Raw genomic sequence first — 16338 nt, forward strand, 5'->3', positions numbered from 1 at the left:
ACCTCCAAAAATCCAGAATCACTGCTCACCTCTACTTATTAGTTTCTCTTTTTACCCAACTGTGGAATCAACTTCCACATTGCCTTCAAAATCATTCTTCCCGACAGGTCTTTAAGACAGCTGCTCACCACCATCTCAGATCATCCACTATCAAAACTATGATCTTTTCTACCTCTGTTAACCTCCCCAACCCCCAAGCCCACCTCTTTCCAAATTCAGTTTTTCCTTCCTAAGTGTTTGCTTATGTATCCATGTTGTTCACCCTGTGCATCCGATAGTAACCCTCATTCCTCCCCACATCCGTTATTTGTCCTGACCTGCATCTATTTTGTCCCTCAACCCTGCTGTTGGTATTTCCCCCCTCTTTCTGCTGTTGCTTTTATTCTGTGTTTGAGCTCTTCCACGAGTCTTGACTGTGTGCAAAAAAAACCCTTCAATACTACACACGGAGACCAATTTCGAAGAAAATACACAAAGCTTACAAGAAAAACAAATATTTTTGTTGTCATGAAATCAACATTTGTCCTTCCTGCTCTGATACAAATAAGTTACACTATTTGAGAGGTCTGTCCTTGAGAATGAAAACTTGAAAATTATTCAAAAAGGCATGAGCTTTATCGGCAAGAGCTTTATTAAATGGTTTAGTAAAGCTGTTATGAAGAAGCCTTTGTGGTCAGCTCTGTACTGATTTAAAAAAAAAAAAGACAAAACAAACCACGATTTTAAAAGTATATTCTGTATTTTTTTAAAAAAAATTTTGCTTTTATGCAAGCATTCTGAATACAGCTTTGTGAACAGCAATTATGTAAAAAAAAATTTTTTTTTAACTCATAATAATATTATGAGTTTCCTCTCAGTAGATTTGCCAATTTTCAAGAATGTACAAGCCAGTGAAAAAAAAACCAAATGCAAAGCATTCATAAAACGGTTGTGATACTGAAACCTGAATACAATAACAATAGAGGGTTTAAATGAATGGATTTTCACCTGAATGGGCATCTCAGATTATGCAATGCGCAAAGTGTGTTTTCCTGAACACATATCGGACACAGGGCCGTTTATTTTGCACTCGTATAAATTATGAATACGAGAGTCATTGAATCACTATTCCAAAACCACAGCTTGTGTAGCCCTGGAAGTTAAACAACACAAGTTGAAGGTAATTGGCTCCAAGGCATTTGCTATCTATTTATTGACGATGAACAACTTCGGCAGGAAATACATCCTTGGCTCTACACATCAAATAAAATCAGGATGGGCAAATAAATATCAACAACAAAAGTTGCAGAAGCTACAGTGCGGGACATGTACGCAGGGACAACCATCTCAGGGAAAAGGGACTTCACCCTGCCTGACGATAACCACTCTGAAGCTGAGACATATGGACTTCTGAACCTTTGTTCATTTTAATTACTTTTTTTTTTAAATAAACATTTTTGTATCCTCTGCATTGCGGCTTTCAAAAACCTGGGTGTAAATTTTTGGTTCTGGTTTCACAAATGCACACTCCAATGCCCACTATTAATAAGAACAAAGACGCATCAAGTTCCAAGAAAGCTGAACATGTCAATTAGGAAAAACAGCCGAATGAAAAAAAAGCAACATGCAAAATGTACTCAACAATTTATGATAACTGAGAGGTATCTACATATTAGATAATATGCAAACTTGAAGAACTTTTAATATGGCACAGTCTGCTTTTCTCCATTTTTTTTCCACTCAAGTGTTTATAGATTCTTCTTCTCTCCACTCACCAGTTCTCTATCCTCATCACCCAACCTCCCTTCCCTTTTATGCTCCTTGTCCACAATTTTCCTAACCTTCCTTTTCTCCGTTATATTCTTCACTTGAAGATGGGTGTTAATGTCAACTTGTGAAAATCCATGTGAACATTGTACACTGTGGTCAATGATGGGTGGTGGTCAATGATAATGTCCTGTTGAAATTTTTTCATCAATAATATAAAAGGAGCTCGGTCTTGATGTGCCTGTTCTGTCCCTGCGTCCGTCTGTCACTGTGTCCGTCCGTCTGGCCGTCAACAATTGTCCTACAGGGCAAACCACCAATGATGCCCAATCTGCAAACAGTAAGGTGAGAATAGATGGGCCGGTTTCAATTTACATGAAAACAAAAACTCTTCCTCCTTCATCTTCCCCACTTATAATAATGGTGAGTCTCATTCAAACCCGTTTCTCACATCGATTAAACGCTAGCTAGCTACACAGCACCTTCAGAAAGTATTCACACTTCTTGACTTTTTCACATTTTGTTGTCTGACAGCCTGAATTTAAAATGGATTCAATGGAGATTTTTTGTGACCAATCTACATATAAATACCCCAGAATGTCAAAGTGGATTTTTTGTTTTTTAATATAAATTTTTACAAATTAATTAAAAATGAAAATCTGAAATATCTTGCGTCAATAAGTGTTCAACCCCTTTGCTACAGCACTCAAAATTGAGCTCAGGTGCATCCAATTTCTTTTAATCATCCTTGACATGACTCCACAACTTGAATGGGGTCCACCTGTGACCAATTCAATTGATTGGACATGATTTAGAATGAAACACACCTTTCTATATGAGGTTCCACAGTTGACAGTGCATGTCAGAACAGAAACTCTACCATGAAATCCAAGGAATTGTCCATAGAACTCTGAGATAGAATTGTGAGGAGGCATAGACCTGGAAAAATAATATAAAATGACCGTTTTTACAGCCATTTTTCCCTGCTGTGCAGGGGTTAGGCTTTTTCTTGAGGCAATGTTTTATGGCCGGATGCCCTTCCTGACGCCAACCCTGGTCGCCTCTTACGACACACAGGGATATGGTATACCTATTCTAACCGGGGCATACACCGGGACCAGTACACTGGTACTCACTTCGCCGACCTCAGATGGATGACAGGCTGAGTCAACCCCCTGGTGTTAATTCAGCAGCCAACGGGGCTTGAACTCAGGACCCTGGGATCCCAAGCCGCCACCCTAACCACTAAGCCAACACCAGGCTAGGCATAGACCTGGAGAAGGGTGTAAAACAATTTGTAGAGTGTTGTTGAAAGTTCCCAAGAGCACAGTAAGATCCACCATTAGGACATGGAAATAATATGGAACTACCCAGACTCTTCCTTGAGCTGGCTGTCCGACCAAACTGAGCAACTGGGCAAGGAGGACCTTGGTCAGGAAGGTGACCAAGAACCTAGTGAGCACTCTGACAGAACTACAGAGTTCCTTGACTGAAATGGGAGAACCTTCCAGAAAGAAAACAGTCTCAGCAGCACTTCACAAATCTCGGCTTTATAGGAGAGTCGTCAGACGGAAGCCACTCCTGAGAAAAAGGCACATAACAGCATGCCTGGGGTTTGCAAAAAGGCACGTAAAAGACTCTGAGAGCATGAGAAAATATTCTGTGGTCTGATGAGACAAAAATAGAACTCTTTGGCCTCAATGTGAAGCGCTACGTCTGGCGGAAACCGGGCACCACTCATCATACATCGTGGTGGCAGCATCATGCTATGGAGATGCTTTTCAGCAGCAGAGAATGAGACACTTGTAAGGATAGAGGGAACAATGAATGGAGCCAAATACAGGCAAATCCTTGAGGAGAACCTGCTTCAGAGTGCAAAAGACCTGAGACTGCGGCGAAGATTTACCTTCCAACAGGACAATGACCCTTAGCATACAGCCAAAGCAACACTGGAATGGTTTCAGAACAAGAATATGAAAGTCCTTGAGTGGCCCTGCCAAAGCTCAGACTGGAATCCCATTGATATTCTGTGGAAACACTTTAAGATTGCTGTTAACCAACAGTCTCCATCCAATTTGACAGAGCTTGAGCAAATCTGTAAGGGAGAATGGGAGAAAATCCCAAAATCCAGATGTACAAAGCTGATACAGACATACCGAAGAAGACTGGAAGCTGTAATCACTGACAAAGGTGTTTCAACAAAGTATTGACTCAGGGACTTATGTAAATTAGATATTTCTTGAATACTTATGTAAATACATTGAACACTTATGTAAATTAGATATTTCTGCTTTTCATTTTCAATATATATGTAAACATTTCTCAAAACGTGTTTTCACTTTGTCATTTTTGGTGTATTTTGTGTAGAATGGTGACAAAAAAATTTAAATTTGATTAATCTCAAATTCAGGCTGTAACACAACAAAATGTGACAGAAGTCGAAGGGTGTGATTACTTTCTAAAGGCACTGTTCAATACTTCTTCTTTTTTTCAACATTTCCATTTTATCCATATCACTCTATCAAACAGCATTTCCGATTACACACCACCTTTTAAAACACCACAAAGCAGGTCGCTCTAATTGCAACACAGATGAGAAAAGGATACGAACAAAAACGCAGCTGATATTTAAATAATTTATTCGCATGATTTTTAAAGGGCGAAAGTAAATTTTCATTTATTTTCTCTGGAAGCGACGGGTCTTACATTCTAGTCTTCAAGATTTATCCAGCCATCCACCACTTCTGCTTACACATGTTGAAAACCTCATTGTAAACAAATATCAGTTCAATTCTGCTGCTTTCATACTCATCATTAAAATGATAATTTTCCCATTGAGCAAAAGTCACTCAATTAAAATCCAGGAGGTTTCCAGCTTGTGCGTCTTTTCACCGGAGTGTCATTGTAGCAAACAATTTGATCACCTTCCTTGAAGATAATGCTGCTCCCTTCCAAAGTTAGCCCACACTCCATGCCATTTTTAATGACCTGCACATCCTCCTTGAGATGTTTCAGAGAGGAAATCATGCCTAGAATATAAAACAGAATCAGGCAGATTTATGTTGAAACATTTGCTTTTTTTGCTCAACGAAAGCAGCCAGGTACATTGTTGAATATAAATTAGAGTGAATGTACCTCTCCATATGACATCGTTCTTCCGGATCAACTTGAACTTTGACTTCCTTTCAAGCTGTCCATTGTGAACCCTGCAACCAGCCACTGGGATCTTTTTCTTCCCAACGGTAACCAAGAACAATACGAGGACATTGGCTTCACCTGGGTAGTACAGAACGCAATGGAAAGCAGGACGAAGATTAGTTCAACATGATTCATTGCTTTCCTTTTCATAAGAAGCAACATCATTTGATTTGAAATGGGGAAATCTCAGCTAAATCTTCAAGCATCTCTCGTACTCTTCCATATCAATAAAATCGTTCTTGACTTGGTGAAAAATCTGACCCGACAACAAAAATGCCTCAAATACCCCCCTTATCCCCAAGATTATACGTAATAATTTCTCAAAGGTTAAAATTGAATGACACAGTAAGCCAGGATTCCAATGGTATTGAGAATGTTTAAAAGAGATTTGTGTATCAAGCTTCTGAGGATTTAAAAAGTTTTTATACTGCAATAAATGATTATTTCTCTCTTCAATGATGTTGAAATGACTGCTAATAACACAGCCACAGACATTGCAAAAATCAAGGTCGGTGGTGTGTGCTGACACAAGGATGCTCTTTTGCCCAAGAGCCTCGGATACATAGTTTCCCGTAGCTCGCTCCTCGGCGAAGAAAGCCACAATATGAAATTGAGTGAATCCAAAGCAGTTCTTCAATCAAAGCGATTTTGATCTTTTTTCACTGATAGCCTCATGGAGAAGCTTGTATATAAATCACATGCAAGGCAAAGACATTCATAAACATCAGTGTACTTCAACATGAATTATAAGGACATTGTATCGAGGATTTAAACCTGGGTTGACCAATTCATGAGAAAGGGGTGCAGAGAGGAACACTAATAGGTCAATCCAATCATTACACCAGATTGAGGTTTTCACGCATTCAGACATTCACAGATAAAATAATTAATTGAAGGAATGAGGAAATGCATCCAATCATTAAATGCTTGAATGAATAGTGGAATGATAAAACTGAAATTTTTTTAAAAAAAAACCTAAGATCAAGACAAAATGCAATCAATTTGAAAGTGAAATATGAACAGAACCAATTTGAAATGAAACAATCACTTCAAGAAAACTGTCACAGGTTTATGATATCACCTTGATTGCAAAGTACGATCAACTCAAGAAATGAAATGCAAACAAGTCATGAAACTAAAGTATGGCTGGAACATTGAAGAATGGAAAATTACTTTTAAATGTGAAGGCCAGTGTTGATCTGTGTCGGCAGGCAGGAAGAACAATCGATAAAATAAACATAAGGTTGATCAAAGTATGCTAACCACCATGGGAAGAAAGGAGAAGCTGATGTATCTGGCGTTAACCCTTTGTTGGAGTAAAACGGAATGGCTGCAGCATTATTGTTTTTGCTGGGGCATTTTATTATTATGCGATATTTTGTGACGGGGTTTTTTCTTCGAGAGCATTTTTTTTTCTCCACAAGAGGGGCACTTCCACAGTTCTGTAAGTTTGCACATGGAAGAGCAAGGTTAAATTGGCAGTGGGGTAGCAGGGCAACAATTGGGCACAACTAGCAAGGGGGTAGGCAAACAGGAAAGGAAGCCAAAGAGAAGTGGAGGAAACAATGAAACAAGCAAGTAAGAGGGTGGGGTTAGGAAGAGTTAATTGGGGTAATAAAGACCATGGGTCAGGATTTGGGATTACACGAGGTGGCTGTGCAATGTCTGCAGGAAGCCCTGGAGGGAAGACGGGGGGGGGGGGGGTGAAAGCATCTGGAAGGCAGCTCTGACAGAAACGGGGAACAAAGGAATTGAGGTGTTCAGTCAGCCTGGTTTTTGAAAGTTTAACCAGAAGAGGGATACTGGATAGAACATGTGCATCCTGGAGTTTATGGGGAAGGTCAGAAAACTGAGAAAGCAGAAGGAGCAATATTGCAGAAGAGGCATTAAAAAACAACAACAAAAAAACAGAGAGAAGTGGTGTATGATTTCAGAAAACAATTCTGATAACTTACTGTTAACAAGCCATAACTAATTCGCCGACATTTCTTCATAATATGATTATCGTAATAATAATAATAACGTAACATTAACAATAATAGTAATCGTATCGTAATCACGTAATAACAGCGTGCACGTTCGGTATTAAAGTGGAGTATTATTCATGATTCAATGAGAAGATTGCCAAGAAACTGCTTCGGCAGCACCGAGGCTCTGTAACAGACGAAAGTACGTTACATTAGAAACAGTAGGTATGCATGGGGCTGGCATGATTCCCCCACATCACGCTTTTCCAAGATGGTCCTGGAGGGACACGCATAAAAGTGCAGTCGTTAACCCTTCCATAAGGAGGGGTTCTTTGCAAGTATTCTTTCCAAAACAGACAAAGACTAGAGGGGGAGCACTCGGGAGAGTGCAAAACCTCCACCGCCAATACTGCTGGGTCACTCAAGTGAACCTTATATCCTATTCATTAAAAATGATGTCAACAGTGCTGAGAGTTATAGTTCTTTTCTCCAACATTTTTTTTGGGCGGGGGGGGGGGGTTGGAAATCACTTAAAACATGTAAAAATGCAAAGAAAATCTAAATTTTGTTGAAAAAAAAGTTGCAAAATTTTTTTTCTCTAACAATTTCATTTGAGGGGGGGCTGGAAATATGCAAAAAAAACTTTTTTCTTTTTTTTTGGGGGGGGGTTGGAAATCACGTAAAACATGTAAAAATACAAAAAATAAATTCTCAATTTTCTTTCGGGGGGGGTTGGAAATCACTTAAAATATGTATAAATGCAAAAAAAAAAAATTTTTCCTCACAATTTTTTTTGGGGGGGTTGGAAATCACTTAAAACATGTAAAAATGCAAAAAACTTTTTTTCTCAATTTTTGGGGGGGTTTGGAAATCACTTAAAATATGTATAAATGCAAAAAAAAAAAATTTTTCCTCTAACAATTTTTTTTTGGGGGGGGTTGGAAATCACTTAAAACATGTAGAAATGCAAAAAAATTTTCTCTATTTTCTTTGGGGGGGTAACAATTTTTTTGGGGGCGTTGGAAATCACTTAAAACATGTAGAAATGCAAAAAAATTTCTCTAACAATTTATTTTGGGGGGTAACAATTTTTTTGGGCGGGGGGTAAAAAAGAAATTGGGGGGGGGTTGGAAATCACTTAAAACATGTAAAAATGCAAAAAAAAAAATTTTTCTCAATTTTTTTGGGGGGGGGTTGGAAATCACTTAAAATATGTATAAATGCAAAAAAAAAATTCTCAATTTTCTTTGGGGGGTAACAATTTCTTTTGGGGAGGTTGGAAATCACTTAAAACATGTAGAAATGCAAAAAAAAAAAATTCTCTATTTTGGGGGGGGGAAGAAAAAAATTGGGGGGGGGTAAAAAAAATTGGGGGGGGGGTTGGAAATCACTTAAAACATGTACAAATGCAAAAAATATATATTTTTTTCTCTAACAATTTTTTTTGGGGCGGGGGGGGGGACTAAGTCCAAAATTTAATGGCATGATCCTTGGACCATACCTAACCCCCCCCCCCACCACCAAGTTTCGTCCAAATCTGTCGAGGAGTATTTCCGTAATACTGTTCTCAAACAAACAAACAAACAAACAAACAAACAAACAAACAGAAAGGGGTGAAAACAGTAACCTCCATCCATCTTCGAGGATGGCAGAGGTTAAAAAGTCAATTTTTCTGCGTCAACTTTGTGTTCAAGTCGTGAAGAGAATGTGCGGACATGTAATCACGAACTGTGTGCATGTGTTTCGCACAATTCTCCCTCCGGGATCTCACATGGGAGTGTTTGCGAGTGTGTTTTAACGTTTTTGCACGAGTACCAGATTTTGTGATATCTCCATGAAACCGGCAAGCAGCTCTTTGCTCACAATTTAGATTATAGCTCCATGGACTGACATTGTATGGCCTAAACGGGGATGACATTGACTTGGTCTTGATCGATATGCAAGTTGGGGGAAATGTGATACCAGTAAATGTGTGTACAGTAAACCCATAAATATTGTGGGGGTTATGGTCCTGGAAAATGCCGCAATATTCAAAATCGTGAGAGTTAAAACCAATAGCCTATTGGAAAAGGGGGTTAGGTTCTTGGACTTGGAAAAAAATATCGAAGAAGGTGGGCGGTAGCCAAAACCAGACCCATCACAATTGGAACGAGAAAGCAACTAAAGATGCAAAGCCCGTCCGCATACACTTTGTATTTGGACTTCTTCCTCCATATGCTAAATATAATGAAAACAGCCAAAAACTAGAAGGGCACTCGGTAGAGTGCAAACCTCCGCCACGCAATGCCTGATCAAGTCGAACATATCGAGCTCAATAAATTTTTGAATATCACGCTATATATTGTTTTTGGCCTCATCTCTCAAAAGTGAAGAGTCCCTTTAAAAATTAAAAGCTCTCGTAACCGGATCTGGATTCGGATCTTCACCAAAATAAAATCAATTTGTCCTGGTTACACACTCAACCTGTCCACCAAGTTAAGTCTGAATCCGTCCATAACTTTTTGAGATATCGTGCTACACAGTCGTGGCCGAAAATATTGGCATCCTTGCATTTTTTTCAAATAATGCACCATTTCTTACAGAAAATTGTTGAAATTAAAAAAATCTTTTGGTATCCACACATTTATTTCTTTGGTTTGAAGTGGAACAAAACCAGAAAAGCTGAAAAAAATTACTAAATCTTAGCTTATTCCACACAGAAATCCTAAAATGGCCCGGGCAATATTATTGGAACATTCAACAAGTTATTAGAAATATTTAGATTTCAAGCAGGTGGTTTTCCTTTACTTTGTAATTGAACTCACCTTTGGTGAGTTGTAGGTACATGTAATATAAAAATCACTCATTCAACCAGTTTGAAATGAGAAAAGGAGTCATGCTGCTGTTTTGTGTCTCTGTGTGAACCACAGTGACCATGGAGAAAACAAAGAAAACTATAAGGGCACTCGGTAGAGCACACACCTCCGCCAGGTAATGCCCAATCCACGAGAACATATCGGGTCAAATACATTTTTGAAATATCATGCGATACAGTACTGTATCGTTTTTAGCCCTATCTCTCAATGGTAAAGAGGCACTTAAAAAATTATCAGATCCGGACCAGAACTTCAATAAAATTGAATTATTTATTCATTGTCAAACACTCAACATGTCCACCAAGTTTCATCCAAATCAGTCCACAAATTTTGAGATATCGTGCTACATATCCTTTTTGGCCCTATCTATCAATGGTGAAGAATCACTTTAAAATTCTAGCAGTCGGATCTGGATCCAGATCTTCACCAAAATCTAATCAGTTCGTCCTTGTCACAGACGAAACCTGTCCACAAAATTTCATCTGGATCCGTCCGCAACCTTTTGAGATATCCTGTGCACAAACAGACAAACAGACAAACAAACAGAAAGGGGTGAAAATGTAACCTCCTTCACCTTTGGTGATGGAGGTAACCAGAAAATTGTCTGAGGAGGTCAAACACAAGATTGTAGTGAAGCATGGAAAATCTCAAGGCTACAAGTCCATCTCCAGAGACCTTAATGTTCCTGTGTCGACCGTACGCAATGTTATCAAGAAGTTTAAGGACCGTGACACTGTCGCGAACCACCCTGGACGTGTCTGCAAGAGAAAACTTGATCGAAGATTGGACGAAGGATTGTTCGAATGGTGGTGAAAGCACCTCGATCAACAGCCCAACAGATTCAAGCTGACTTTCAGACACAAGGTACGACAGTTTCAACTCACACCGTCCGTTGTCACCTCAATGAAAGGGGGTTCTGTGGTAGGAGACACAGGAGGACCCCACTGCTGAGAGAGACATAAGAAAGCCTGACTGGAGTTTGCCAAAACACACCTGAACAAGCCAAAATCCTTCTGGGACAGATGAGACCAAATTAGAGCTTTTTGGTAAAGCACATCATCTCTTATGTTTACAGAAAACAAAATGAAGCCTTCAAAGAAAATAACACCTTCCCTCCAGTCAAACATGGAGGAGGTTGGGTGATGTTTTGGGGTTGCTGTGCTGCCTCTGGCACTGGGTGCCTTGAATGTGTGCATGGGATCATGAAATCAGGAGATTACAAAGGCATTTTGGAGCGCAATGTTCAACCCAGTGTCAGCAAGCTGGGTCTCTGTCGAAGGTCATGGGTCTTGCAGCAGGACAATGACCCCAAACACACTTCAAGAAGCACCCAGGAATGGTTTTTGTGTGTGACCTTGCTTCAAAGCAAGACAGAACTTCATCAGCTTGTTCAAAGAAAGCATGTAGCTTAAACCTAAAAGAGGGTGGAATTTACTACAAAATAAATAAACTCCCTGTCAGATATTCCAAAAAAAAAAATAAAGAACCAAAGGAAAGTATGACTGCGCACCAATTACTGTTTCCTCAACCATAGGGGGCAGCCGATTACTGATTTGATCTTGCAGATCAGCCACAAGTCTGTAGATAATTGTGTGGAGCTTCACAGGAATGCCCTTATCCTCTGCCAGCTGAAGCACTGTCTTTCTCGCCCCAACACCAAATCCATACACAATGCCTGTGGGAGGATGGGAAGAATATTACAGGAGGTAGACACAGCACACCATCGACTCAAAACCTCTCATACTTCGTTTTGATAAATTTCACAACACAAGTGCAGCCATTTGATAGTCTTACCTGAAAAATTTTCTGCCATTTCAATGTCCTTTTCAGTAACATCTCCAATGCCAAAGTGCAGCAAGTCCAGTTTAACTTCATCATTGGCATTGTACGAGTCAATCAGCCCAAGCATGGTCTCAACAGAACCATCAACGTCACCTGCATGCCGCCAAAGTCAAATGTCATAAAATCACACGAGTTTCTTTTTTTATAAACAGTTTGTTGAAGGCCTTAAAAAACTGCCTTTTCCAACTATGGATCAAAGTTATAACACAAATATCTGCTTAAAATGTGCCTTTGTCAGTTCTAACTATCCAAGCATGAAAAACAAGCAAGGGGCGAATCACAGGAGAGAAAGGCGAAACAAATTGGGAAAGAAAGAATAAGATGAGAAAGAAAGAAAAAAGGAACAATGACGATAGGCCAAAAAAGTAAGGGGTGAGAGAAGAAACTAAGGACATCGAAGGGAAAAGAAGACTTCTGGAAGGAAGAAGGGAGAAGCAGGGTAAACAAGAAGGAATGCCAAGGAATCAGGTGAGGGTTCAAGGGAAATGAAAGTTCTTTCGTTAAAAGCTTACATTCAAAAAAACAACATCACTACAATACATGAATAAACTAGAGCAGGGATCTTCACTATTTTTTAGATGGGGGCAACTTTTGTCTATAAGACATCAGCGTGAGAGCCGCCACACCGCCTGCAGGACTCCGTAATGGCTGCTATTAGGCCGCGCCCCCCACATACTCTTCTTCGTTATGATTGCAACCCAGTTAACCACAAGTGTTTGTATGCTGCCATATACTGACGTAGTTATGTTACTTTTATGCTTGGCTTTGGAACACTCATTTGAAACCATTGCATCAATATGATAGCATTTATGGCGGATTATGATGGAGTGTTTTCACATTTGTGTATTATCGGCCAAACGTCAGGGGCTGCACTTTAGGCCACCAGTGGCTCCCGGGCTACGTAATGAAGAACAGTGAAATAGAACACCTTACCCCACACTGTCTTGAGAAACAAGGACATGGACAGGGTCTACGAGCGGCAAATTTGATTGGTCGTGATGACGTAAAATGCCGTAATATTTTGTCCAAATACTGCTAAATGGAAGGGTTTTGAAAGTGTCAAAAAGGTTATTTGTGTTCTGGGGTTCAACTATATAATTCAATTGAAATAATATAAAGATTTTAAAGGCTGTAATAAACTAGAAGGGCACTCTTCGGCGTCGCAACTTCGCCAGATATACCTCCCCCCACATGATTACATCATTATGCATACTTGTACCAAGTTTGATTTAATCCCTGAACCCAGATTCAAAATATGAAATAATTCTGGTGGCCAGACCATGCATCTGATCAGGTTGAGATTTAAAACATATATCCCCCATAAATACTAGATCATAAATGTGATGTTTCACGTCGAATGATGAAGCAGTTCAAGAGAAAGAATTTTTTAAAGATTTTTTTAAAATCCAATATGGCTGCCAGACCATGTGACCTATGAATTATTCGTGTAAACCCTGGTATTTCCAAGGCTTGGGGAACATGTGGGTGAAGTTTCCCCTCGATCTGTCAAGTCGTTCTGGAGAAGATTTTTAAACATTTTAGGGTAAATTCAATATGGCTGCCAAGCTATGTGACCTATGACGTCAAAGGTGGAGAACTTTTTGTTCCTCATGGACAGGCAATTATATGTGTAAAATTTTGCCTCGAACTGTTCAGCCATTTCGGAGAAGAAAATTTTTGAAGGTTTTATGTTGAAAACTATGGCTGCTGAACCACGTAACCAAAGATATCATCAATTCCCCCCCCCCCATACAATTTAGCCCTAGATGACCCTCAAAAATGTTCATGCTGATCGGATAAAGCATTCAACATATGCAATTATGACGTCATAACGAAGCCACCTATGACATCAAAAAAAAATCACACGTTTCCCATGGGGAGTACTTCACATGTGCCAAGTTTCAATTTTTTTCTGTGGAGCAGTTTCGGAGATACAGATGTCCAAAGTTGTTCCTTTTTTCCAACATAGCTGCCATACCACATGACCTATGGCATCATAATTATTAAAACATTCCACATGAGTAGTCCCACCTGTGGTGAAAATTTTGTGTCAACCAGATAATCGGTTGCAGAGAAAGGAGAGAGAGAAAAAAATCAGCATCAATGGACATATGTACTTAAGGACAGACGGACAATCCGAAAACATAATGCCTCCAGCGACTTCGTCAGTGGAGGCATAAAAAAACATTCTGAAGTTTACTGCCGTTGATGCAGCGTCTTTTACACCACCTTATTTGACACATTTCGGTAGTTATTTGTGCCTGTTGTTTGTGTCCTTGATGACCACTAAAAACAGTAACTTTCCAGTTTGGAATGATTTTCAATTGTGTTTGATTGTCAGAAAGGCAGACGGACTAAAAAATTCTCACTTCCCCGCACATGTGTGTTCAGGTCATTTTCAGAGCCAAATCATTGCTAACCTACAGGTTTATTTTTCGATGCATGTTCAAAAAATAACAATCAATTGAAATCAAGTTGTTCCTCCGTCATAAACTGACATTTGTAGACAGACAGGCACACAGATGTGAACCAATTGCTTAAGGCCCAGTCACACCTTGACGTTTTAGCCAGTTTATGCCGATTTTTGAAAAATTTGTCTAAAATGCTGGCACACGTCGAATACCTCATGGGTAAATTTTGGAAACATTGAGAGCACGCTTAAAAACACTGCAATACGTCGTAGTACGCTGGCTTTCATCGTTGTACTTTGCAGTTGTCCTCAAATTTTCCATGCTTGAAATTTTACGACTTATGCCAGCGTATGACTCACAAGTTCCGCTACGCTGGCCATAAGTTGTAGGCACGTTACGCGATCGTTGACACACGTCGACACACGTTACTTGTAAGTTAATCATAAGTCGAAACACGTCGAGGTAATGTTTCGCGTACCCGAAACTTATTTCTAACCTATGAGTAACGTGTTGTAGGCACGTTACGCGATCGTTGACACACGTCCATACACGTTACTTGTAAGTTACTCATAAGTCGAAACACGTCAAGGTAATGGTTAGCGTCAATGTTCCAGACTCCCTGTTTTTTTTTTCCATTTTTTATCTTGCCAAAACGAAGTTTTTGCAAGATATGTTAGTCAGCTTGTATGTTTATTTATTTATTTCTTTTTTTATATTGCCAAAACGAAGTTTTTGCAAGATATGTTAGTCAGCTTGTATGTTTTTTTTTTGTTTGTTTGTTTGTTTGTTTGTCTGTAATCACGTATAAAAAATCCTGCAGAGCACAGTTATCATTGAAAATTTTTGTAACTTCGCATATCAGAGGCCTATAGAGGTCCCTTTCAGTGCACAAAATTTTGAAGGTCAAGGTCAAAGGTCAAGGTCACTTTGTCGCAAATCAGGGGAGTCGACGAAACCCTTATTTTTTGAGTAATTTTGATCGGATCGTCTTCAAACATCATGGGAATATAGTTCATGGTCTGGCGCTCAGCTGATTAATTTTTGGTGGCGATTGGCCTTGACCTTCATATGTTTTTATTTTTTTATTATTATCTTGCCAAAACGAAGTTTTTGCAAGATATGTTAGTCAGCTTGTATGTTTTTTTTATTTTTTTATTTTTTTTGTCTGTAATCACGTAAAAAAATTCTGCAGACCACATTTATCATTGGAAATTTTTGTAACTTCGCATATAAGAGACCTATAGAGGTCCCTTTCAGTGCACAAAATTTTGAAGGTCAAGGTCACTGTCGCAAATCAGGGGAGTCGACGAAACCCTAATTTTTTGAGTAATTTTGATCGGATCGTCTTCAAACTTCATGGGAATATAGGTCATGGTCTGGCGCTCAGCTGATTAATTTTTGGTGGCGATTGGCCTTGACCTTCATATGTTTTTGTTTGTTTTTTTTTGGTCTGTAATCACGTATAAATCAGTCTGCAGAGCACAGTTATCATTGGAAATTTTTGTAACTTCGCATATCAGAGGCCTATAGAGGTCCCTTTCAGTGCACAAAATTTTGAAGGTCAAGGTCAAAGGTCAACGTCACTTTGTCACAAATCAGGGGAGTCGACGAAACCCTTATTTTTTGAGTAATTTTGATCGGATCGTCTTCAAACATCATGGGAATATAGTTCATGGTCTGGCGCTCAGCTGATTGATTTTTGGTGGCGATTGGCCTTGACCTTCATGGTTAGCGCCGAAGGTCAAACATATTTGATCCCAAGGTCAAATTTTCAAGTTTTAGGAACCATATCGTGTAGTAGCTCAAATTGAACACCTCGATGAGTGCTTTCTAGATATGTCAAGCTTGAGACATTATGACGTCATTTGGTGACGTTATGAGGCAAAAGCATATTTTTCATGGTTACTCTGTAGAACGATTCTCATCGGAATCTCTCGTTGGCAGATATTCCTCAAGGAGTCGCTCCTGGTGGATAGCAGCTCTGTTCACCTTAGTGTGACCTTAAAGAAGTCACACGTGGTCACCTTTTGGCAAGATACGGGTCACCCTGCGGGTGACATTGGTTTATTTTTTCTTCGGTATGACGGTCATGTTGACACTTCAATTTCTAGTGCGTTATGATTTAAATCGTTGAGCGGCAGCCTATTAATTATATTATATTATAACCGCACTAGAAATCGAAGTGTTAATATCACCATCATACCGAAGAAAAAATAAATAAATAAAAAACCAGGGAGTCTGGAACACTGACGCTAACCATTACTCGACGTGTTTCGATTTACGAGTAACTTACAAGTAACTTTTGTCGAAGTGTGCCAA

General features: G+C 39.4%; 1 protein-coding gene across 1 annotated transcript in view; it reads right to left on the reverse strand.

Moving 5' to 3' along the window:
* Positions 1–4368: 4368 nt before the first annotated feature.
* The window catches only part of LOC147031438 (translation initiation factor IF-2, mitochondrial-like), a 94514-nt gene continuing 82544 nt past the window's right edge, over positions 4369–16338 (reverse strand). Inside the window, exons 10-13 of the mRNA XM_085849574.1 lie at positions 11561–11716; positions 11277–11441; positions 4882–5022; positions 4369–4775 (exon numbers count right to left, since the gene is read on the reverse strand). Of these exons, the coding sequence (XP_085705700.1) occupies positions 4600–4775; positions 4882–5022; positions 11277–11441; positions 11561–11716 (638 nt within the window). The 3' untranslated portion in view covers positions 4369–4599. The remainder of the gene's footprint in view (positions 4776–4881; positions 5023–11276; positions 11442–11560; positions 11717–16338) is intronic.

This window comes from Eptatretus burgeri, chromosome 2, assembly GCF_056783735.1.
Source record: "Eptatretus burgeri isolate ZD-2024b chromosome 2, Ebu_testis_v1, whole genome shotgun sequence".
Lineage (NCBI taxonomy): Eukaryota > Metazoa > Chordata > Myxini > Myxiniformes > Myxinidae > Eptatretus > Eptatretus burgeri.